Here is a 26,542-nt window from a genome sequence, read left to right on the forward strand (position 1 = left end):
TGGCAAATGATGGACAGGCAGCTGCGCCTGCAGAGTGCAATGGCACACAGTAACGCTGTGCAGGCAAGGCATTTAGGTGAGTCACTGCAGGCTCACACACGCAATTTCCTTACATCAACGTGCAGCCTTCATTTGTGCACCTCCCACATTCCTCCCAGATAAGCTCCCTCTGCACTCTTCAGCCCTCCTTATCAGCCCCAGCGGGTCCTATGCAGGATGCAAGGCAGACTGCCTGCCAGCCCCCAGATACACGTGGGAGTGGGGACCAAATCTGCACTGAGGGTGGCGGCTCTCAGGGGCATTTCCATCGCTTGCATTTCCATAGCATCATGCTGGCAAAGAAAGGCGGGTGGCGGTGAAAGAGTGGCTCGGTGAGGTTGAGAAGAAGCTCTGTTCCACCAGCCTTTCAGATACAGGGGTCGCAGGCTTGCAAGGGTCAGCAACCCCTCTTAATATTCACCAAAGCAGCGACAACAAAGGCAAGCTGGGGAAAGGGAAGCGTTCCTGCCGAGTCCCATCTTCACTCTGGATACCGCTCTACAATGCGGTGATTTCAAACCGCCCATAGGTTAAGCTACAGCTTTCATCCCAATAGCCACGTTCCTGCTGAGCACTGCCTGCACATGCACATCAAGCAGGGATGCTCGAATGACATCTAACCTCAGCAGTGCTCATGGCAGCACCTTTCTCAGCCAGGCTGGTAATTTAGATCACAGAAGAGAGTGTGCCAAACGCATAGCATTTAATAAGACCTGAAGGAGGTCAGCAGCCCTGTCTGAATGGTACTTTAAAAGCTTCCATCTGATATAAATGTTATCTTGGACATCAGCAGCACTTGGTAAATAAAAAGACAAGTTCCTCTTTCCAAAGCAAATTACCTGAATGATGCTTGGCTTTGATGATGATTCCTAGGAGGCAACTCTCTATTATTTCCCCTTCATACACCTGGGCATTAACCAGAAAGCCAAGGTCACTTGCTGCTTTCTCATTCAAACAATCTGGATTATGTCTCCCTGAAATCATTACCACGTTGTGACAGCAGCTGCAAAACCCAGGGAAAGCACTTCCCTCTACAGCTGTAGGGCTGCCAGGAGTGCTCCGTTGATCCCTGCAGCAGGGCAGGCAGATACGGCCACAAGCAGCATGCTACAACCATGCATGGAGCACAAGTGGGTGCTGGGACCATGCACAGAGCATGGGTGGGCTCTGCTCTGCTGGGCCCCTCAGCAGCAGGCTAGTCCTATGGAGCATCTTGCACCCCACATCTCCTTTAGGCTCTGCATTGAGGCAGCATGCTTTCTTCCTTCCATGATGCCCAAAACTATTCAAGGCAACACCTACACCGTGAAGCCTGGAAGCTAACAAAGCTTTTGAGAACTGCCACCCAAGAGTACTCCTTTCCCAAAACAAGTTGCTTTCGAACAAAAGAGGTGACATATCACCTACCTGTTTTATTCCCTTGGGTTTTCATCATGCCATGAGGGATGTGCCAGCTCAGTGTACCATTGCCACAGGCTATAGGATGCTGGGCTCTGGCCATCAGTGAAGTTGGGACCCCTGTGCCTCCCAGCATCAATGAGGATGGGCTGTGCAGGAGAGCTGCTGGCAGCCTGCACTTAGTGCCGAGGCACGCAGAGTAGTGAGAGCACATGAGGAGTTAAGTTTCTTCTTACAAAATGTGTAAAGATGTGGTCTGCACACTTGGTGAGCTGCAGCATTTGTAGGCCAAAACATTTTGCTGCATATTTCTGAAATTATTTGTCAGAAAAGAACGTCAATGACATAGAAAATGAGTTGCAGATGTAACCTTTTCAAGCATCAATAATAACTTCAGACATTTGAAACTAGATCTTAACTCACAAGTGACTACATCACGCAGTTTTTGAAGCAAAGGCTTGCGGATCAGACACAGAATTGTTACAGATCCCAGCAATGCTGCCCTGCTCCAGCTCTCCCACTTAGCAAAGAACAATTAAATCCCTGCATTTGCCAAAGCTGCTTCCTTTCCTGGGATCTTTCTTCCCCAGGCTGCTGCTGGACCCAGAGGGCATTCTCAGGTCCAGAAGCCAAGCCTTACAGCTCGCTGCAAGCAGGACATCAGAGTGCCTCTGGGCCATGCAAGTGTTGCTTTGTTGCACACACAGGGCACAAGGACTCCTCACTGGCACATATGGCTGTGCAGCTGGGAGTGGTGCTGCAGGCACAGACGGCCATCGGAACACTCAGGGACCTGCAGCAATTCCTTGGCCCTGTGCTGCTTGTTGCGTGGCCAATCTGCAGCCCGAAGGTGTTTTGTTCCTATCTCAAAGTCTTTTGGGATTGTGCAGCCACAGCCATGGCCAGATACCCACAGCGTTGCTACCACATTGATACTTCTGCAATAAATATCACCACTGCGTTCTCAGGGACACATGCTTAAGGAATTTAACCGCTGTAATACAATGGGCTCAAGTTGCCAAAGAATGTTTGCGCATCAGTGTGAAATCAGAAATTCGGGGAGGGGAGGCTCTATCCATCAAAGGGCAGCACCATGGGGCTGGCAGAGCCGGCAGTGGGAGCTGGCTTGCATTCGATACGCATCAGCCCACCGAACACAAACATCCTTCAAAGCACTGCAGGCACAAGCCAGCCCCTCACGGCCCCCAGCCTGGTCCTTACTCTGTAAATCACAGAGAGAAAGGACACTGCTGAGCAGCTCGGATTGAGATGAGATGCCCAAGCTGTCAGGCCAGAGGTTACCTGTGCTGCCCCAGGGTCACACCGAGCTCCTGCTACAAGGCAGTGACCCGTGGGGTCAGAGCCCACTGCTCCCACCCACCCAAAGGACACGAGCAGGATTTTAGACTGCTTCCTCTTCCAGCTAAATGGAGCAATGGTAAAACATTACAATGCACGGGATCAGCAGTCACCCCTCAGCACAGCAGGCTGCTCTTCCTTCTGAGCACAGCACCAATAAGGTGCATGGGGTGCACAAAGCAAACACATTTCAGAGGCTGTTGGCACACTGCAGGGTCACCACGCTACCAGGCAGGGCTGATCCCACTGCAGTGTGAGAGGGACCTGGGGGCTCCTGCACTGAAATCATCTGGTTTAATTACAATTATGGTATGGGCCTCTCTATTAACTGTGAACGTTTAAATAGTTTAAAGCAGGCGGAAGGGCAGCCCCTGCTGCGTGTGCTCACAGTGCTGTTGGCTTCCAAGTTGCATGGCACACTGAGCTGTAGGAACAACACCAAATTCAAACCCTTTCAAAGCACAAACGTTCCAATAAACGATCCAGAGGACCTTCCCCATGGCAGAGAGAGGCCTATGGGAGACATCTCTCCTCAAAGCAAAGCATTTCTAAGCACACCTTCCCATCACACACCAGAAGGACGAGCTGGGTTTCAATCCTGATGCACGCATGAGATGTGGTCGGCTCTGCACAGTGCATGCAGCCATTCCCAGGTCCCCCACACCCGCAGTGCACCCAGCCGTACTGTAGGAGCTCCTATTTACCAAGAATCATATGTTTTCTGCCCTGGTCCTCACTGTATTCAGAACAGTTACTTAGCTTCAATAAGCCCCTTGTTAAAGCCTTTTCCCTTCTGTAATCTCATCAAACTAACCAAAAGGAGTTTGTTCTGAAATAGAGTCCCATTTTGTAACCTGGTTTCCTATAGGAGATCTCCCCACGCACGCTCGGCCCCTCCACCACAAAAGGGCTCTGCTTGTCCTGGTGGCTAACAAAACCCGCGGTCTGTTTGGGTTAGCCAGCAGGGGGTTAATGAAAAGCCCGGCCCTGGGGACTCCCACCTTATCTGCAATCATGAATTTATTGAAGAATGTGTTAATGTGCTGGATTTTATTCATCAGGGGTCAGGGCTTTTCAAATTCTTCCTCCCGGCTCCCCCTCTTTCCATCCCTCCCCAGCAAGCTCACAATGCTGTTTAAACAAAGGGCTCCCAACACAAAGAGCAAATTTACACAGTAAAGTTTTCTTGCAAGCCCAGAGCAGAGTCTGGATGAATTCCAGCTTTATAAAGAGAAAAGGGGTGAGGGGAAGAAAGGGGGAAGGGGGAGAGGGGCATTTCACAGAGAATAAAAAGAAATGGAGAGAAATTCCCACCTCCGAAGCTCAGCACTGCTGCCAGTTAACTCCAATGGGCAACAAACCCTCCAGGGCTCCAGGACATGGGCCCTCCTAACACCATTTTCAGTATCCTTCAGGGAGGCTGAAATTAATGTGTTAACATTGTCATCCGAAATCCAGCCTATATCAACATTAAACACAGACTACCAATTCAACAGCTTCATAGAATCAGAGCTGCTGAGGTTGGATTGGACCTTAAAGCCCACCCAGCTCCAACCCCTGTCATAATAGGTTGGGTGCCCCCACCAGTTCAGGCTGCCCAGGGCCTTGGGCACCTCCAGGGATGTATGTCTGTGAATCAGTAACATTTGCTACTGATAGGACGCAGTTGGCCAGAGCATGTGTATCCCTGAGCTGGTTTCAAAGGTGGTGACACCCATGAACCACAGCTGCACCCAACGCAGCCCAGTGGTGCCTATGATCCCACTCCCAGCAGACAGAGGCTGGGGTTGGTGGCGAGCAATATGGGTTTTGGTGCTAAACTGAAATGCTGAGACACCCCCAGCAATTTCTCAGTTTCCAGTTTGGTCAGAGCAATTAGGGAACACAGCATAATCCTGCACCAGCTCCTCACTAAAGAGGATCGAAATGCACATCCCCACATTGCATCCACTCCAGATCAGATGTGTGTGCTCAAAGCCACCAACATTTACACACAAGAGCTCCTTCAGCTGATGCCTTTCAGTCCCTTATGGCCACAACAGCCCCCTCCCATCCCCAGCCCCTCAGCCTGCAGGTGACAGAGGGGTGGGGGATCGCAACATACTGGATCCAGCTGCGCTCCGGACAGATCCCTGACTGCAGAACATACAATGCATATTTATGGGGTTTCCTCCGTGACAAGAATCCCAAAGCCTCATGCAGAAAGTAACTCAAAGGACATAATTAAATCAGTTAAATGTCTTGGGAAAGGAGACACACTGCAGCCAGACTTCAGCTCTCAGCATAAGGAACAACTTGGGGAGCACAGACTGTGAACACCCTCCAAAGCAAATACTTGCCTTTCTGTACTGAACAAGCAGAAGTCTCTGCCTAATGCTGATGGAGAGGAGGACCTCATCTCAGCACCAAGGCAAGCACTGGGGAGAAGCAAAAACCTCAGTAGCATCCACAAAGGTCACAGCACAAGCTGCCAAGGTGTATGGGCAGCACTGGGCGCAGGAATTGGGGAGCAGCCAGTTTGTGCTCATCCATTAACACACAGTGAGTTCCTCCAGTCCTCAGCATCACAAACAGCCACTGTGTGGGCAAGGGACCACATGAACCCGGCAGTAACAGAATACAAGAGATAAATGCAACCATCTGAGCAGAGTGGAGTAACCATCATGGAAATGTCTATTCCAGAAGAGAAGGACTGGGAAGAAGCCAGGGGTGTGGAGTAAAAGCTCCCTGTGACCAAAGCCACGCACCTGGTCTATGCACGGGGACTCCAACCACACCAAAGGACACCACACCAAAAAGCTGTGGAATAGCTTCCACCTCTCTTTCACACGTTGCTCTGTCCCTTCAAGAACACAAAGAGCATGGTTTGAACGTGAAGCTTCCACCCCTAACTGACTTGAAAAGGGTCTCAGAAGTTTCTTTTAGTTTTCCATTTGTGCTCTCAGCATCGCAAAAGAGCACAGAGGGATCGTATGGAATACAGCTGGTGCACACTGTTTGCATTTCGATGCATTACGTGTGCGTTAGCAGACCCCTCATTCAGCATACAGCACTGCTGAGAAGGCACGGGATCTGCACATGGGCTCCGGGAGATGCATCAGCTCATCGTTCCATCACACAGCAAAATGCAACACTGCACAGCTTTCTGCACCTCAGCTCACACTGAATGCGACGTTAGAACGGAAAAAACAACCAGATGAAGCCGAACATCTCTTCTGCTTCCTCTGAGCATGAAAGATAAGCAAGGCTGTTTCCTCGGTTCAGAAACGTGTTCTGGCATTGCCCGGCTGCCCAGGTTACAGCTTTCTCATAAGACATTTTTCCTGACAGAATCCTGAAGGATTCTTTGAAAAACTCACAGGAATATGAAAGGATTAAGAGTCTGAGATTTGAATAACTGAGAGACAAAGGGATTTTTAGACTCTCAGTTAGAGCTGTAGCATGTTTACTTTTTACTCACAGAACTTAAAATCTTGCCTGGAGAAGTTCTGTTAAGGATTCAGCTCCTGGTTGACACAGGGAAGGAAGAAGCTTCAATACATGCAGAAACAGAGTCAGGAAAGCCTAGCAAACAATTGGACAAGGGATGCTCCTTCCTTGCAGGTACTAGGCCAGGCTGGATCGGGCTGTGAGCAAACTGTTTATGGTCTTTTCCAGCCTGGGTAATTCTATGATTCTAGTGGGAGATATCCCTGCCTACAGCAGGGGGTTGGAACTGGATGATCTCAATGGTCCCTTCCAACCCAGACCATTCTGACTCTAAGAAAACTTCACCTTGGTGCAGTAACCTGGCTCTGCGTGAAGACGTAGCACTGAGGGAAGCCAACTGTTAGAGGGGATCTCCCACATCCTGCCAAGATTTGTCCCAACCATCACAAGGCCCAGGGTTTACCTACATGTGAACAGCATCATTTCCATCCTTCATATCCTAAGGGACAACAGGACTCGCTGCAAAAATTAAAGAACATGGCATGACATATACAATAGCCACCATTAACATCATATTTATTGTTATTTAGTTGCTCAGTAAAACATATACAGATATGTACAATATGCATGAATACAGAAGACTGCACTTTACATATTTAAAAAATAAAAGAAAAACAAAAATAACACTCAATTTCATGAGCTGTTGTCACAGTCTTCCAACCAAGCATTGAAGAAATGAATTGAACAAGAATCCCAAAGTAAAACAAAAAGAAAACAAAAAAAGGGGGGAAAAAAAAGAGTACAGGATTGCCTAACACACAGCAGAGTCAAGTTTCCTTATTTTACATGTGCAATAACATCTTTCAGAAGAGTTTGCTATGCAGTACGGATTACCAGTGTTTTGATTTCATTTGATTTTTTTCTTTTCCATGAACCGAATTCGGTATAAAGAAATCCCATCCTTTTGCTTAAGGCTGTTTTAAAGCTGTAATATTCTTGGGTAGTGAATAGTGATAAAGTTATAACTGCCGGAAATCACAGCCTGCAGTTTCATCAGTCAGAATCTATGAGCGGATGGACTCAAACCAACAATTTTAATAGAGAATTTCTAAGACAAAATTAGACTATTTCCTCCATTAGCCTTAAGCAATAAAGGAGAAACAATTCTATAAAAATGGGTTATGCTCTTATACACCATCCATCGAACAGCTGTGAATGTAGCATTTCAGACAACCTCACACTGCAGCTTAAAAAAAAAAAACATAATCCAAATGTACCAATTCTGGGGTTTTTGTCTGTTTTCCCCACTCACCTCCTCCCTCCTTCCTATAAGTGGAGCCAACATGCCGCTCTTCAGCCTCCCATGACCTGTGGTCATGTCATGCCTTCCTTCTTTAAGGAACATGTCAACATTTGGCCTTGCTGGTGGTGCCTGGAAGCAATCAGGCTGATCTCCTGCACTGAAAGGGCCAACCAGCCTTAGAATGACCACGTCTGAAAGCAGTACCCAAGAAAGGGCCATCAGAATGGCCCCAATGGCTTCTATGTTCATTCCATCCCACCCAAACACACTTTTTTGATGAAATTCCCCATAACTAAATAATGAGCTTAAGCCCTCCACCGCTGAGGCTCTAATAACTGAACTAGACTAGCAGAGAACCTATTAACCCCATGAAAATAGTCTGGAGAAAATCCGTGGGAGTATTTAATAAATAAGGCCTATTCCGTCCCTTTTTTGGGGGGGACAAAAGACATTACTCCTCGCTATTAAAATGCAGCAGATGTATTTCTCAGTTTGCTACCACGCTTTAAGTACAGATTTAACATACACCAAATAGGATCAGCAGACAGGGCCAGGAGGAAATAGAGAACCCAAGACCAAGAACTAGATGACAGCTGCCAATCTCCCAACTCAAGCAGTTCCTACAGCACAGGTCTGTGCAGAAAAGGCTTTTCAGAATACAAAGGCTGCTCTGAAAGTAACACCTCCTATTTATTCCCATGGAAACTACAACAGATACCATGGCCATAAACGTCCAACAAGAGTCGATGGGGGCCATTTTTTCCACATGGAGGAATTCCATTCCACAGCTTTGCTTCATATGCATTTTCGTGTCAGACGTCATTTGTCAGTCTGCCCCTCTGCTGCCATCTGTCACACAGCAGCAGAACTAACAGGATATATTGGTGGAAGGTCCAACCTCCGCTGCCATACCAACTTCCACCTGTGATGGCATGGGCCAACATCATCAAACTGGAGGCATTCATTTCAGAGCAGCCCTCTTAAACATGAGACCATTCTTTGAGCTATGCTGATATTTTCTATATGTTCATTAAAAAAAAGAGTGCATTCAGTGTCAAATTAACGGTGAAAATGAGAACAGTAAAATTACCACAGGCAAAACAAGCTTTGTGTCAAAGCTCCAGCATGTGCTGTCTGTACCAAACACACCAGGCTACGGGCATGAAGTTATCTATCCTCATCCTGGTCAGCATATGTACCGATTCTGATCTGATCTTTGGCAAGAAGAAAACCATAGGAGTGCATATCATCACTGGCATTGCTCACATCTACCCCAGCTGAGCCGCCACCTCCTCCTTTTGCTCTGTCAGTAACATCCCTTCAGTTTAGCAAGACTGAACATACAGAAGGTTAGCAATAGGATTGCGTGTAACCATATTACTTAGCAAAGCAATACGGACAGTAAGGCCCAGAGGAAGGCTGATCACTCCTTCTAACTCCTCGCTACCTGCAAATCCTATTTGCCTGCTGCTTCCATTGCACAGCCCCAGCAGGCTAATGGAACAGCCCCAGTGCAGAGATCCCATCCTCTCCTCATCTCTTATAATTTAAAGCCCTCAGAATTCTGCTGTTTTTATGGGCTTGTTTCCAATTTGTATTCCTACAACCAAGTGGAAAAAATACATCCCCAAGGAATGAGAACAACTCCAGGATAGAAACAGAGCTGCAGAGAGCCAAACAGAAAGGAAGGATGCTGAAGATCAATGGAATCAATGCATTTCTACTTACAGGAGGATTTCTCTTTAAAAAGAGATTTGAAGCATTTTATGCAGCATTCAATGAAAGGTCTCTTCCTGGTAGCACAGGGTGTGCATCCCTGACCTGAGGAAGCCTGAAAAACCTGTTCTCCTGAATGCAGCAGGAAAAACTAAAAACAAAGAAGCAAACCATCAGGCCTGAGCGATGGTACAGGAATGCCATCAGACCATGAACTCTTCCTAAATTTTCAGCTGTAAGTGCTGAAAGACAGTATCATATGTCCAGGCATGTGCTTTGCTGGGTTTACTCCAAGACACACCTAGCTTGAACAAGTATAAGCTGAAATGAAAAGATGAGAACTGAGGCCCTAATCCACCAAAGCACTCACCCCACGCTTCACTGGATAGAGAAGTCCCACTTAGTTCAGCATATCCTTAAGTGATTTGCTAGACTGCATTTAAAGTTAAACATGTATTTTGGTGAACTGAGAATTAACAAATCACAGGCAAAGAAACATCTTCCAGAGTGGCCAATGATAACGGATATCATATATATGGAGGCATTTTATTGCAGGTCCAGGGAAAGGCTCCAAACTTTCAGTAGCACACACCTACAAAAGGCACAAAACATGACATCTTTTGGTTCCAAACCAAGTGCGTGTGAGGTGGCTCCAGTCAATTGCTTCAGGATAGGCAAAAATCCTCACCCTAGTGACAGCTCCTGCTTCAGTGAAAAGTAATGTTAAAAATCAAGGACCCAAACCCTCCATTTTCTTTCCGAAAGTAAAGTCACTGACCACAACCATAATGGGAAATCAATCCATGCATGGTTAATTAGAGCACATTCAAACAACAAGAAATCCTGCCTTCTAAAACACTGTGAATCGTTTTGAAGCCGTATATGATCAAGAGTGAGAGTTTCAGACAGTGCTGTAGCCATTAGCATTGTAGGCAGAATTCCCTCCCCATTGATGTCTACTGAGAGCCAGACTTCAAAATAATTAAAGGCCCGGCACAATCATCAAAAAATACAAAGCAGTCTTCAAATTCCATCCCTTGAGAAGGGACACGTTTTGTGAATTCATGAGAGAAGCAATAAATAACCCTAGAGAGGCTGACTCTTATTTCATAGCAAAAACGTAACTGCCCAGCGATGCTACCGGGCTTTGGGGAGCAGAGGAAGCCAGGCTGGCCTGAGCAAGGGTGGGACTGCTCACACTCCCTGTAAACAGAGGATACACAAATAATAGACAGAGTTACGTAAAGCCACAGGAGTGTCAGATCATCGTGTCATTTGTGTTTTTATCTGGTTTGCTTCCAGCTTTCTTCTCCAATGAGTATTATCTACCGAGACCAGGAAAGCGTGGTTTTCCTTTTATTGTGTTCATCTAATAACAGCGTTCTTCACATGCATGGCAAAAAATGGAGCCCAACCTAAGTTTGGAAGGGTCTAACCTGGGGTCTCCCTGTCCTGGCAGATCAGGAAGTGCTGACCTTGGGCACACAGCCCTTGATGTAGGCTGTCTCCAACCATCCACCCACTGCGACCACACTGGGATAGCTGCCACGGGAGCTAGGGTGGCTCCAACAGACAAGAGCATCACACCTCTGATCAACAGCATCTTCCTTCAGCTAAAATGGGGAAAGAATGGGAGCTGTGCTGCAGTGCAGCCTTGCAGTGGCTTTAGGAACACCAGCTGGATGCTGGGCCCAGAGGGCAACGCTGCAGCCCAGCCCCACAGCAGAGCACACTCATTGGGCCAGGATACTGCTCTGCAAGCTATGAGCAACACAGAAGGGGCTCAGTACCTTTGGGGGATTGGTTTTTTCTCCAGCAGTTATAAAATAAAATGACAGCTCTGGGAACAGCACCAGGAACGCAGTACGCCTGGGAGCTGGTGCACCCCTTGCTTCTCAAAGAGGCAGAGGAAGAAAACGCTGCAGCAACCTGGGTGTTTGGTAGAGGAGATAATGACTATTCGTTATTAGGTAAACTTCCTGTTAGAGCTATTTAGGGAACCATCTGTGTACCTTCCCAGGCCATGCCTGAACCAGCCCGGTCATGACAGAGCTCCGTATCTGTGTTTCACAAAGGCAAACAAACAAACCCTGTCCTCACCTCAAAGAGAGATGGGGAGCAAATGAGGGAGGGAGGTGCAAGGCTGAGAGTTATTCATAACAAACCTTCATTTTCTGAGGAAAGGATCGCTGCCTGCATGTTCAAGAGAACATTAATCGTTTGGTATGCAAGTGACTGGCAAAAGCTGGGTGTCAATACATAACATAATGATGACAAATTCATTTAACCGGCATTTATTCCTGAACTGCTGTTCTTCAGGATTAACCATCGTAATAAGCACTGAGCAAAGCAAAACAAAAGAGAAAAACAACAACAAAAAAAAGAAAGCAATGAAGAAGGAAAGGAGGAGGAGGAGGAGTAGCATCTTTGTCTTATTATGACATACGTGACTTGGACATACGCTGAGATGAAAAAGGAAAAGGCTTCATCTATAAATGTATGCCAAGATTACAGAATAATGGGGGGAAAAAAAGTGGTCTAGCAGGAAAATCTTAAGCAAAAGTGTGCTAACTGCAGAAGGGTTAACACTGGTAACATACTGTGGCAGAAGATTAAAAAAAAGTTGAGGTTTACTTTAAATTAACCCTTTCCAGTCCATATGCCACTAAGCAGGTACCAACCTAGAAAAATAGTCCACCTCGCAGTAGCGGCCCTTTGAAATTAAAAAGAGGAAAACAAAAATAATAATAATAATAATAATTTCTTTTGTTCAAGTCAGGGCAGCCACAAAAGTCCCAAATCTGTTGGAGATGTCCGAGTGCAGGGACCTCCATGTCGGCACCGCAGTCCGGCCCTTCGCATCGCCCACGTCGTCCGTGCAGTGCACCGAGAGGCACTGCAAGTGGCTGCCAGTCTGCGCCGCAGCCGACGTCTTGCTCGGGGGAAGGTCGTGGGCTAGAAAAGGGTTCACAAAGAGAGAGTGTTATGAGAACCACGCAGTTGGTCACAGAACACAGTGACAGCATCCCAAGGCAAGCAGGATGGCCCCGCTCCCTGCCCCCCCCACACCGCATCCCTGTGGAATTCCTTGCCCGACTCTCTCTATTGCATGCACCACTTAAAGCAAGCATTCAGCGTGTCCAAATGTTCTGGACTTGCACAGCTAGATATGCAGGTTCTATTGCACACCCCAGTGTCGCCCACCAGATCCCAGCACCCCGAGTTGTTCACTGCCATCTGCTATAGAACGGGATATCCTGTTCACCTCTCTTAGTGGGATACCATGACAGCACCCTCTCCATCACTGAAATCCATCTATTCTTGATTTCTCCTCCACTGCTCTTAGTCACATCATCACACGCAAAACAAAATACCCCAGATTTCAGCCTTGTAAAACCTGTATGTTTCCCTGTGCAACCTTCCATGGGGTCCCTCCCACAGCCCTCCAAGCTGGACACACCATGATTGCTGGTGGCTGGGTGGCACAGAGCAGCCTGTTCCCTCCTTCCAGGACACACTAGTGTGATGGCAAAAGAAAATGCTCTTAGAGATAACAGTCCCAGGAGCACCTCGGCTGCTGTGGGGGTGTCTGAGCCATGCCAGCAGCCCCTGCCAGGGAGACTTCTGTGGGAGCAAAGGCTGCCAGTAAACAGAGCAACAGCCCGAGTCGGGGCCAGAGACAGCGTCCTGACAGGAAGTCTGCATTTTCTCTGTTTCACCATTGCATTCACATTCACCCAGGGGATGAAGAGCAACATGAACAGACCCCACAGTTCTGCTCTGATAGAGCCAGAGAATACGGCCGGGGTAAAGATGATGCTGAAACACAGCACACATGCCAACAAATGCCTGTGAATGTTTAATCTCATTAAGACTTTTCTTCACATTGCCCTTCCAGAGCTCCCCAGACCTAAGCAGCGTGGCTTCAGTGCACACACGGGGTGAGCTGTGGCTGTTCCACTTCACCCACTGCTGCACCAGATACTGGACAGAAACCCCACAGCTCCATTGTACCAATATCACATTCACCCTTAGAAGATAATCTTAAACTAGTCTGGAAGTCCCTGATTTCAACTGGAAATTGCTTTAGGTACTCAATTACAGGATGTCAGAAATGCTCTTATTCAAAACTGTATCACAGCACCACACAGAGAAACGAACTATAAAGCTGTGTTACACACCTCAGCTCAGCACAGCAGTATTCAGGGTTCACATTTCTGTACAACATTCTCAATTACTGCTGTAACAAAAAGCAGCAGCTCAGAGGTGTTTTTAAGGCTCTGTGTCCTGGAGTTGGCTTTGGACTTCGTCAGTTTTGATAAATGCACTGTACCAACCAGCAGAGCCGGAGCACGAGCAGCTCCCCATGCAATAACCAAACACACAGATCCCAAAGGCTGCCTCAGCGCATCCTTTGCTCACACACCAACTTCTGCTCTTACCTGCTCCCCACATCCTCCTCACACACCCCAGACCTCCCCACCCTTCCCCACACTGCCTGATGCTGCCTCTCTACAGAACAACAACATCCCCAGCTCCCCGGGGCTGTGCTCCAGCCATGGCCCTTCACACACCACTGACACACTGCTGCAGAGCTGGTGCGCTCACATCCTGCAGGCAAGGCAGCCCTGTGCAGGGCGAGGACTCCTTGGTATGTTGTTAACAGAGATGAGCGAATCCCAGGCTGTGATTGTGATGCCACTTCGGAGAAAATGCACAGCAAAGAGAAACAAAACAAACCACCCTAAACAAATACTGTGGGGAATTGAGAAAGGGAAACGTCCTTCTCATTTGTAGTTGTTCAGATCCCTTGCAATGCACAATACTCAGTCTTTTTTTTTTTATTCTTAGGTCTCTCTGAACATACAGGACATGCTGGTCTCAGTACAGGAAAAGCCAGCGCCTTGAGATTAGTCTTTGTGACAGCAGCTTTCTTCCTCTGCTGCAGAAAAAGAGGAAAGAGTGCTACTTGCAAACTGCTGTCACAGGAGGCCCAAGGATATCTGCGGTGGTTTAGCAACGAGCATTTACTGTAGGATGCAAGAGACCAGCCCTTCAGCTGAAAGCACAGGGACATCAACTGCAATGGCAGAGAAAGCACATCCCCAAAGCAGGCACTGTGCATCACCTGGTCACCACCAGCACCCAGAGAGCACCAGCTTCTCAGTCAATAACCAAACAAGGCAGCTCTTATACCAAAAGCACACAAGGAATAACGTATACACTTGTTTACTTGTAGATCAATCAAATATATTGCCATGGTCCCCCACACAGCACCTAGCTCAGCATCACTGTGTAAGGGCTCACATTGTCTTGGTCTATTGCTAAGAGCACAGAAAATACAAAAAGGAAGACAATGAGGGCTTGCATGAAGCCTCAAAGCCAACGAGGTGTAAAACAATCAAACCAGATTATTTCTTTCCAACATTTCTTTCTTGGCAAAGCTGAGATGCTTTTCTGAAGAAACCCTTTGCATTAATAAATGAAAGTTGCTCTGATCTACCTGATCACCATGTTCTTAAGCACAAGAACTGCCTGATGCTCATCCAAAACACTGCGTTCTCCCAGCAGATCTGTTTTACCAGCTTTCCTCACTGCCTCTCTGCCTCATTCAAACCAGCAACATCACAGCACCCACTTAATGAGGTGCACACACTCCTGAGGGGTGCTGTTAGCTGAGACCAATGGGGCTCAGCAGGTTAAAATTAGTTGGATAAAGCAAGATGGTGTCATCACTTCACTGCCTCGCAGTTGCAAGTTTCAGATGAATTACTGTCAGTCATCAAGTGCACCTAATTGAAAGCAAGGAATTTTTAAACAAATTACGTTTAAACAATTTGCACAACTACCCCTATTAGCAACTATGAGTAGAAAGCTGCAAGCGTTATTATTGAAAGCAATGCTCTTGTAGTGAGAGCCACCCTTCCATGATTCCTTTACGCAATGGTGGCTGTTAAATCCACCACCATAAATTACCTCCTTGTTCCATTTATTCTTACTATTAAACTTCTCTGCCCACAGCCATACTCTTCTAGAGCATTTCCCTCCATGTCCTTGTGGTTGGCAGCTCCCTCAGTCCATAGAGGAGCAAAACCTACCCAGCTGCACCCATTCACCACCCTGGGATGGCACTCGCTGTCACCCAGAGCAATGGAAAAGAGCTACAGCAGTCCTACATCCAGTCACTGCAAGTATTGAGCTTAAACTTCTAGCACTGGAAACAATTGCTTCCTTTTATCTTGATTATAATACTCCATCCTCCCCATTACCCTGTGCATAGCAACAACCCATGCTCTGTATTTCAGAGGAAATTAAAAAGGAAAAGAACCCCCACGGCCATGTATCCCAGCCCACTGTGCAAAATTGCTCACAGCAGAGAAAATTCCTGCAATGATCACTGACTGACCTGAAAGTTAACACGAGGTTTGATTAATATTATTAGCTCAGCTTGCACACAGGCATTTCCAAGACCCAGCTACAACATCTGGAAGAGTCAGGTGACTATGGCAAAAAATACTTGCAAGCATTCATTTGAACATTGAACTTAATTAACCTTGGTCACTTTCACACCCCTTAAACAACTGCTTTCTGCCAGTGTTGTAACAAATTGGTTTACTGCAGTTCAAACTGTAGGATGTAGGTAAATATACCTAAGTATTCCCTGAATAGTTTTGTGGGATTTATCTGTTACACCACACAAAATCAAGTGTAAGAACTGCATCAACCAGTTACAACAGAGACACCACGCTCCTATGCTTTACAGAGGCACAAGCATGCACAGACAGTTTCACATTCCTAAGTGCCTTTAAAAGTTTCGACTTAATATTAAGCTCGCTTTTGGGCAGAAGCTGTACAAGCTTTCAAACAGGCTTTGCCCACACAAACACATCTCAGTCTTTAAGCCCTAAAACAAACAAACAGAAACACAGCACTGTAAAAAGACTCTCACCCAGCCTTCCCCTGTGCCCCTCTACCCTCGCACTACGACCTTGCACATTTAGAAAGCTGCTCTTTCGTCCTGCTCTATTTTGCAAAGGCAGGCATGCATTCAGAAAAGAAAAGGTTGCTGTTTGTTTGTTTACTGAGTATTAATGAAGGAATGGTAATGGACACACGATGGAACGCTGCTGCTGTCACATGCACTGTTAGTGAAGATACAGTGAAGACAAGCAGTTCTTAACCAAAAAAAATTCAATGGAAACACTGCAGACAGGTTTTTCGTGCCAGCACAGGAATAACACATTTCCCTTTACTGAGATTAGATCCTGACACTTCTCAGTCTTGAAGACATCATGTATACATACTTCCATTCCTTCTCACTCCCTCCTTAGCCCACGTTAAGCTGCTCCCAGCGTCTCTTCCATCAGGTAGCATCTTCATCTGCATTTTTTAAACATCAACACATCCCCTTAACTGTGACAACCCCACCAAACACTACAACCTCAGATGTGTCCTGACTTAGGTAAGCTAATCCCATTAAGAGCGAGTTCACCTACAATGCTAGAATGCATTACACGCATCATCTCATGAGAGATGAGATTACTCGAGGAAGGTATGGCCAGTAGCCAAGGCAACTGCAGATGCTACACAGGCAACAGGAGTGATGCTACTCTTCAGGTGCCGCTCCTGTCATTTCTCTAATTTTTGCCAAAGCCAACAACAACAAAAGAAACAAGAGACACTGACAAGCAGGGAGCAAGAGTGTGCAATTACAGTCTGGTAAAGGTCTGGTTTGCAATGGGTTCCATTCTACATTTCAGCGTCGCTGCGAGATTAAAGTGACAAACAGGAGGTGAAGATCCCTGGAACGGCCACGTGCCGTAGGGCTTGTCCCTTACACATCCTCACCAGCTCTGACAAAGCCTCAGCCGCGGCTCGGCGCTGCCCACAGTCCCAGCCGCCCAGCGCAGCATGGGCCCGGCCGCCGCCGCCCTCAATGAGCAGCCAGGCGTAAAGCTTCTGGATTGCCACTCATCTAGTTAAGGCTAAATCAGATGGTTTGGCCAAAAACACTATATTCCCCAATCGGAGATCAGCTTCCCCTCTACCACCCGATAACCGCTCTTAAAGGATGCATTAATGGGCTTCTGTTCACTCTGAGCCCGTTAAGCAGAGGCCAAGCTACCATAAGAGGGAATAGATTTGAGTAATGATCTCTTATGAGGCAGCAAACCTACATATAGTGTTTAAAATTATTCCCCTAGGACAAGATGTTTTTCACCAAATCTCCCACATGACAGTTTGACATATTGGTTCAGGCACATAGCTCTGCATCTGTACACACTACAGAATCATCTTTTTCAGTTTTCAAGAAAAATAAGGTCTGAAAACATTTCATGTCTCTGCACAGTGGACCGAGTCTCCACAGATTAATTCACTCCTGAAATGATATTTTTAAACACAACCATTTCCTTTCTGTTTATAAACAAACGAACCATCTCCTCCCCCTCCAACACAGAACGGACTAAATCTTAGACAAAGGTATTTTTTTGAGCTCGCAGTGCATTTGTTCACCAACACAAATGAGTCTCCATAAAGGCTGCACAGCTCAGCTCCCTCCCCCTCTGGCACCCCACAGCCCAGTGCTGGGTCAGATCTGTCTATTCTAACCTCCCATTTCTTGGGGCAGAGATTGGCTCTGGGCTCTGTGCAGCACCCAGGCACTCTGCTGGCACTCAATGGAAAGCCTAACTTGCCCTATGACTGAAATCTTCTTACTCTGATTTTAGCCCTTCACTTATTTTGTGTAATTGGTGCCATTTTTGAAACCCATAAAACGTTTAAAGATACAATGCTCCTCAAGATAACCAGAATTAAAGCAAAAACCAAAAGCACACAAGGTTATTAAGATGCACAGCTGGGGCCAACGACACTTAATGAGGACCACACTTGAAACAGGGAGCAGGTGATTCCCCTCTGCTGACCAGGAATTCTATGCACAGACACTCCAACTCCAGAGTACCAGTCACATCTCATTCATTAACATTTCAAGAAGTCATTTGGCTTGGTCAGCCCGTAGATTTATGGCAGGGATCTGCCAGCTGAGCTATAATATAAAAGCCTTTTCTCACAAAGGAGGGAAGGCTGTTTAGTCAAAAAACGTGTGCACAGCTCGAAGCGCTGCCCCACAGCAACAATACATCCTGCAAGCCAGAACCAAGAGCTTTGCTTGTTAAAGCTTGTGATTTTGCAGCATATAGACAAGACATTGCTCATCGAGCAGGAGAGGCAAGGCAAGGGGTGGCTGCCACTGCTCACTCGGCTGGGAGCACAGCCCACTTACCCTTAATGTAGAGTCGCTGCCCACCTCTCCATCAGACCATCAAGTCTAGCGATGCTCTCTGATTCTTAAAGCCTCTTCCTGCATAGGCAGCATGATTAATTGGAGGTGCCTGCGACTCTAAAGGGAGCATGTATCAGACCATGCTGCAAAGATGTTTATTTTGCTTTAAGTGGTCTCAGAGCTGGCATGGAGCTGTATCAGGGCTCGCTGCTTGCACAGAATTTAGATAACAGGAGACACAGAGTACCTGCTGTGAATACATATTGGTCTGTTTTCTGCCCTAGCTTCCTTTCACACACAGATTTTCACCAATGGAAGGATGAGCATACTACAACATGGCGGCAACCCAAATCCACGGCTGCATTAAGGAAGAGTTTGCTGTTACTTCTCTCCCTGATGGCTGTAGGGCTGTAGTCAAACTGCAGCTTCCTCCCCCGAAGCTACAACACCCAGCTGGGGATGGATACCACTTAAAGACACTCTGATTGTAGACATATGCAGGTGCCTGGAAAGAACTGGTAAAACACCACTAAGTAGAAAAAATACTAACCCAAACAGTGGAAATGGAAACACTCATTTTGTATGTAACATGACTGAGAACAAATGATGTATGAACGAGGAGAAAGACATCACAGTTCAAAAAACATGTGTGTTCTCTACCCAGGAGGAAGGGGGGGAAACAGAACATCCCTGTAGGAGAGCAACACTCTGTCCATGGTTTTACAGGAGAGTATGAAACTGTCTACACCTAATTATTTATCTGGAAACTATTATTATATTAGTTATCTCCAACTATATGGCTCTCTGAGAAGAAATACAAGCTCCGTATCAAGCATGGGGAAGCCAGAAGTTCTGGAGATAATGTGTAATATACCTTGGGATAATACCAGCTTCTGTTCCCTGTTGTATGGCATGGGTGGGAAGGAGGGACAGGGGTACAGTTCACTGTTTTTAACTGATATCCTTCCTCTCTTTTGGCTGCCACCAGTTCCTCTTTTCACTTTAACACATTCATTATCATGCCGGCTTCACTGCAACACAAGCAAACCACACAGGGAAGTTAAGTTCTGACTGCCTCCCATTTTGGAGAGGCTGCTGAAGAGGATTTTAGCTCACATGTAATAAAAAGCCATTCTTGCAAGCCAAACCCCATCAGGAGGCTACAGTGTTGTAGTACTGCTTTCTGCAAGGCTCGTCCTGCCTTCCCCAGAGCAGACAGACCACTGCTATGTAGCAGCAAGTGAAAGCTGAGCTGTGACAGCCCAACTTTCACCTGTGGCCTACGCTAATCCAACTGCAAGGCTTCTGAACAACTGGTCCACCTCCCAGCACTGCCACCAATGCCGTGCTGTCCTCAGCCCTGCATGGTATGAGAAGCTAAAAAAAGCAATGCAAACCAACTGCCACCAGCAGTCAAACCGTTTATAGGCAGTTCCAAGATAAAACAAGTGGAAGTCATGAAATTGCAACATGTCCCATTGCAGCTGATTCAGCTCTCCTGACGTTTCTATGCTACCATGTGGAGGCCAGTGAATCCACTGGGAGTTCTGGATTATTTACCATGGCCTGAACTGATGACAAAGCAGAAAGTCACCCTATCCTTCCTTCCCAGTTTGAAATGCCAGCAGAGGCTTTATTTCTTTGTGACTCATTTTGAGGTGGTATGCATTAACAAAGTGCATTTGTGAGAATGCAGATTCTCTTCTCTAAGCCAATAAAACACTTGTTGGTCAGGAAAGACTGCCATTCAGAAGAGACTTCTATGAGCTCCAAGGCTTATCTGGGCGAATACCTGACAGGTACCAGTGCATTCTTCACCTCCTTTTGGCAAGCAAACTTTCAGTAAAGTCATGTCTTCCCAAGTGTCCAGCAACCATCAGTGACATGGCTCCATACTCTGCACTGGGACCAAATAGGTTCAGCAATGAAACGGAAACTTGTACACACTTCTCAATGATAGCTGTCAGGAAAGGCAACCACACCTTGCACCTCTGTTCAGCTCAGTAAGGACTCAATGGCTTAAAACCTCCCTCCTGCCCATCACGTTTACACTCAGACCCAGTATCAGGAAAACAGATTATGAACAGCTTCTCTGAATGCTCCTAAGGACAGCAGCTTTTTCAGCCACGTCTCTCTCCACCTCTACATCCCATATGCAACATGAAGAGGAGAACTCCATAGTAGGAGTGAATATTGGCTGACTGATCCCATGTTTTCTCTACTGTTGGCGTACATCACTCACTCGCACTAACTAAATGCTCTGAACCTATTTTCACCAAAGATAACAACCCACACATCCATGACGAGCAAGGAAACGTTGGATCTTGCATCCAGTACTTTCAAATGTGCTTCACGTGTACGCAAATTATCACGCGGCAGCTTTACGCACAACGCCAGACCACATGAAATCCACCTCTTCAGAGTCAGAACACAGGAGCGAATAAAATGGCTTTTTTAAATAATCAATTTCAAAGTGGAATTTTCTACCCACACTGAGGTCAGTTGGAACTGTTCGGTGTGCATTCATGTAACTAAACCCAACGCCTAGATGTTGTTTAGTATTATTTCAGGATAGACCCGAACTGAAATACACTCTACCCAAATGTTCTGCTTTAAATGGCCACCTTGGCATTTAATAAGGAAGTGAGTGGATGAATGGTGACTTATACCCCTGGCCCTGCACAGCACAACTGGCCATCAGCAGCCAAAGCTCTGGGGGGGGCTCACCATCAGTCACAGAAATGCTCTGAACTCTCACCAGGTGCTGACCCAGCCTATGGATGGAAATCAGGTTTTATTGATCTGTAAGTTGCTTTACCCCATTACGATGGCACTTCACAAAGCACGTTGATTGACAAGAAATAGCTTGGAGTTGGGTCTGCTGGCTGCGCCACCACCACTGATACGAATCTTAACCAGAGGATGATAACTAAATGAGCAATATTTACTCAAACAGCCAACTCATTCTAAACCAGCCCTACCGCTATAGTAAGCTTTGCTGTAGCTCATTTCTTCTTGAGGACATACAGCTCCAAAGTGGTAACATCACCTTCAGACCAATGGGAGTTTCAACACACAGAACAGGCCCACAAAAATAGCATTAAAACACCCACTCGCACTAGCAAGGAAAGTGAGTGTATTAATGGAGTTTGTAAAGGCAATGAATAGATGGTGATTACGCAGAGAGTGAAACAGAGGAAGAAACATGTAAATTCCAGCTTTCCCTCATCAGATTTGTGCAAGAGTCTACATAATTGCTGAGAAAAAAAATAGAAACGACAACACTAAGTAGGATTTTTCAGCCCCGCAAATTATAACATGGAAATCTCTGTTTTCCTCAAATGAAAACAGAATGAAAGAAGAAGATTCCCTTCAAAGAACTTTGTTTGTGGTCGTTTAGTTTCAGGATGCAAATTAAATGAGTACTTGTTAGCCTAGTGGAATAAAAAGAATTTGTCTCTGAAACATTATCAGTCTCTCATGAGGAGAAGGTTTGGATACGTTTGGTTGAAGCCTGTTACTTATGTAGTCATCTTGTTCCCAAAGAAATCAATAGGAGCAGCAGCCTCATATCCCAAAGTCACATCTGCATCCAGCTTAGCTGCCAGGGCAGGAACACCTCAAGCCCTCCCGGCTGCTGAAAGTTCATCCATCAGTTCCTCCCATCTTCTCCCCAGTTCTGCCTGCATCTCCTGCAAGTGCTTCTGCCGTATCTATAATTCACAATTACGAGAGCCCATAATACAAAACTGCCACAGGCAAAGTCAATCACTCCCAGGGGTCTCACACATCTGAGGCTCTTGCACACCAAGAAGTGGTGATAACGTACATTAACACCCTGGGTTAAGCCACATGAGCTCAAGAATATTTGTGAAAATACAGCTGCAGTTTACCAAAAGCTTACAGTAAGGTAGAATAAACAGCATCCAGGATCTTTAGCTATTTCATTTAATTCGTTTAGAGCATTACCCTGAAATACATCTCATTGCCCTTTAGGATACCTCCAATTGCAGTTTATTGGTCTTGGAAGTAGTGGCTTATATGAGGAGACCTTGGGAAATGGCTTCACTGAAATCAAAAGGAGTTCAAGCAGCTTCCAAAGAAAAAGATCAGAAACCTAAGAAACAAAGCCTGGGTCTCATCCTAAGAGCCTGGTGAGAGCCATGCTAGAGATGAACACTCCTTAGTCCACCCCAATGAACACAGAAGGCATAGAAGTACCACCCTAAAAACCAATGCTTTTCCAATCGTGATTTGCTAATTTCTAGTAATCTGTGAACAATTTCTAAAAAGCCTAAGAGGAAAAACAAAAGCAGACTTCAGAAAACTTGAATTTGTTCAACAACGGCCAAAATCTCTGCAGGAAAACATTTAGGTAAATCAGACTAATACCTGATGCTGTCATTGCAAAACGCACTGTTAAGTGCTTGCTGGGTCCTTTCTGCAATAGGAAAATCTCAAGTTCTGGTATACCCCAAATTTGATTTTGGCTGCAAAAAGAGATGGAAATGTTGTTGCCAAATAATAGATTTGGTGCATTCAGAAACATCCCACAAAACAGCAGAAACGTACATTGATTCAGCTGGAGGTCACGCATCTGACTGAGCACCAGGGCCTGGTTGAACAGCATGTTTTAAAGTTAAATTTATCTCGAGGAAGAACAATAAAATACATCATCAGATAGAAGAAATGCAGCCATGGGAAGGAGGAAAAGCACTGAGGGAAATACATCTTAAAACAACACAACACAAAGAAACCTGGCTTACTTAGGTAAGTCTCTAAATGCTACTATTAGGATGAGCTCATCTTTTTCTTCCAGTTGTCACATCACCATGAAAAGTCTTCATGAAATTCTCAGAATAGCAGCAAATCAGGAGCAAATAGCTGTTGGAGGAACAAAGTCACGTACAGACAGACTTTCACTGCTTTTCAACTGAAAATTAACTCTAAAGTTTCAAAGGTCTGTAACACAACGGAATGGGCCAGTACAACACAGTGCTGATGGGGTCTCATCTCCAAACCTAAAGCTAAAAGTATGGGCCCATATTTCCTTTCTAGCTACATGCTCGTGTGATTTATGAAGCACAACAATTTCAATATCACTGGAAAATGAAACGATGACAGACAATTAACTTTGCACTCCATGCCAGCAGCTGTGCAGGCTCTGCTTCAGAGCAATCAGGGACAAGAACTCTAGAAACGCCAACTTCCACTTAGTGACTGTACAGGAAAAGCAGGGACAAGGGACAGGACAGAGCAGCACCAAACCACACAAGTGCTGACACACTAAAGCAAGATGCATACCTCACAATGATGGCGAGTCTGTATAGGATTAGCAGATGACAAATTACAGCTCATTTCTGTCCCATATGCATCTGCAGCTATTTGTTAAAACTTCTGTTAACCTGGATATGATGACAGAAGAACTGGCACCATAGAAAGGTGCTATAAAGAAAGGGAAGAAGATTGCTCACCTGTATCAGGAGATTCCAGGCTCACAGGGGAAAGCTTCGCCAAGGAGGAACCTCCATAAAGAGAACCTTCCCCAGGGGCAGTCAGCCCTTCAATGAGGTCTAAGAGAGGTGCAGCAAAGCTCCACTCCTTCTGTTCACACAGCTAAATTGCCTTCACCTGTACTCCCAGAGCTGGCTGGGTCCTTTCCCCAGGTGTTCAATCAGTGGCTCAGGCCTATACAACAGTTCCTTTACATTATACACAATCCCTGAAATTTATTTCAAGACCTCTTATGGGGGCTAATCTTCTATTATCACAGCGATAAACAGATACCCTGATGTTAGGAAGATGATACTAACTGCAGAGCCCTTCCTTTTACATACACCACAAAAGCACAGCTGTCCCACCAGAAGGGAGCTCCAGGTTTCCCTTGCTCACCCAGTGCCCAGAACAAAACCCTCCAGACTCAGTCACACTCTCTGCTGAAGGCTCAGCCAAGCAGCACTTTGCAACTGAGTTAACAAAGGAGTGGCAGAGGAAGATAAATTTAAAGCAGATACAATATGCAAATAGCACAAAGTGATACCAGCACGGAATGCTCCTCTATAAGCACACATAGAGAAAGCAGTGACTCCTTCACCCATACTTGCTGAGCTGCGGACTTGCAGAGGCGTAGCACAAGCAGTGAAGGAGACAACAGACACATCCCTCAGCCTGGTGTGCTCCAGGCATGGCAGGAACCAGCCAGAGAGGAACGCTAACACAAATGGCCTCATTCTTCCAGACACAAATGATAGCATTACTCAACTCACGTAAGCTAAAACAGGGGAATTTGCTGTGGACAACTGTTTACCCCTATAAAAAGTAGTTAAGTTGCACAGAATCATCACCTGGGTGCGTGCTAATTAGATAACAGCAAACAACCTTCCCAGGCACACGGTCTGCTCAGAAACACCCTCATAAGATCAGAAGCAAAGCAGCAAGACCGAGATCCCTTTGTGAGAGGATTTTGCTCACACCGGGCTGAGTGCTCCTACATCACACCCCCCGCACATCCTGCTTGCTGCAGGGAGGCCCACTGCTTCAACATAGGCAAGCTCCAAAGAAACACCTTGCTACAAAAATAAAGCCAAAAATGAAGGCATTGCTACCTCCAGTCTTTACAGCTACCTCAAGAAGGGCACTGCTTGTACTTTGCCGCTCTGTTGAAGCAGGCAAGATTTTAAGCACCCCAGTTCACTACCATAAGGCAACAAATAATCTCCACCCCACAGCTGACTCACACGTTCCATTTGCACGGGCAGGGTGAGATGCAGGTGGTGCCACATGAGTCACACCACCAAAACCCTTATTCGGCTTCGCCAAAAGCCAGGGCTGCTGTGTGTTTAACACCCTGCACTACACGCATCTTAAAGCATGTGAGACACTAGGTTAATCGGCCAATGTCAGAACTGGTTATTCTGAAGGTAGGAACATTCAGATTGTGTTTTAGACATCTTTTGAGTGGCAAGCTCCAAGCCATGCTGCTAACCAAAAACGTGTCTCCAAACAGAAGCATTGTGCCCTCGTGGATGAATGCTTTGTTTCCTGGAAAATGGGCTGAGAAATAGGTACCCATAGCAGCACTGCAATAAATTATTCCATCCTCCATCCTTCCCAGAGGTTGTATCCATGCAGCCACATCTTCCAGATGCACAGCTGCCAAGACAGATGAAATTTTAAGCCTGCTCGTCTTAGATAAGAGGGTGAATGAAATGAAAGCAGTAGCACCCATCACCAATTAGACTACGAGGACATATGCATGACAGAAACCGAACCCAATTTCTTAACGTGCCCATCTTGATCCATATTCCTCAGGCCAGCAGCAGCAAGGCAGCTGTGCTGGAAAGAGTTAATCTTGCCTGGAACATATCTCAGATTTCTCAGAAAGTCAAAGACTGCAGCTGAAGCCGGGCTGACTGCTCCCCTGCCTGCCTGCAGCCTGACCCCTGACATTTCCACTCTGCTTCTCACTGGCACAGAAAACTTAACCATACACAAACAAACAGGTTGGGAGGACAGATAAATGGAATGCGGGAGGAGGAGAAAGGAGAGATTTCTCGGATTTCTTTTAATAGCTGTGATTAAATAATAACAGCCACCAGACCTGGGTGAGGGGCTGGCATTTATCAGTAAAACCCTGAAGTATACGGCAAGACATCTCTGTTTAATTAATCCTGAAAGGGTCCCTTCCCCCTTCCCCTTCCTAGGGAGGTTTGAGGATCCACACGTTTAAAGATACAGTGAGTCCTTTTTAGGCCTTTTCTTACAGAACACAAGGGAACAAAGCGCCCGTTCAAAAACACAGCTAGGATTTACAAACTCCACTGCAAAGAATTCTATCTAATGAAACAAAACTGGCAAACCTGAACGGAGAGGTTAGCTTTTGAATTAGTTGTATTTAACCCTCTGAAGCAATACACACATTAAGCAATGCATTTTTACAACACCCTGCTGTGAGCGTGCACGGAAGGATAGCAGAGAGGCCCGCAGCCACCCGGGCTTTGGGTTGGCCATCAAGA

General features: G+C 46.2%; 1 protein-coding gene across 1 annotated transcript in view; it reads right to left on the minus strand.

Annotated features, from left to right (window-relative positions):
• Nucleotides 1–6,784: 6,784 nt before the first annotated feature.
• MN1 (MN1 proto-oncogene, transcriptional regulator) overlaps nt 6,785–26,542 on the minus strand; it is a 35,621-nt gene continuing 15,863 nt past the window's right edge. Inside the window, exon 2 of the mRNA XM_015878308.3 lies at nt 6,785–12,199. Coding sequence (XP_015733794.2) covers nt 12,015–12,199 — 185 coding nt within the window. The 3' untranslated portion in view covers nt 6,785–12,014. The remainder of the gene's footprint in view (nt 12,200–26,542) is intronic.

This window comes from Coturnix japonica, chromosome 9 (assembly GCF_054131305.1).
Source record: "Coturnix japonica strain WE chromosome 9, WE-NBRP24, whole genome shotgun sequence".
In the NCBI taxonomy this organism is placed as follows: domain Eukaryota; kingdom Metazoa; phylum Chordata; class Aves; order Galliformes; family Phasianidae; genus Coturnix; species Coturnix japonica.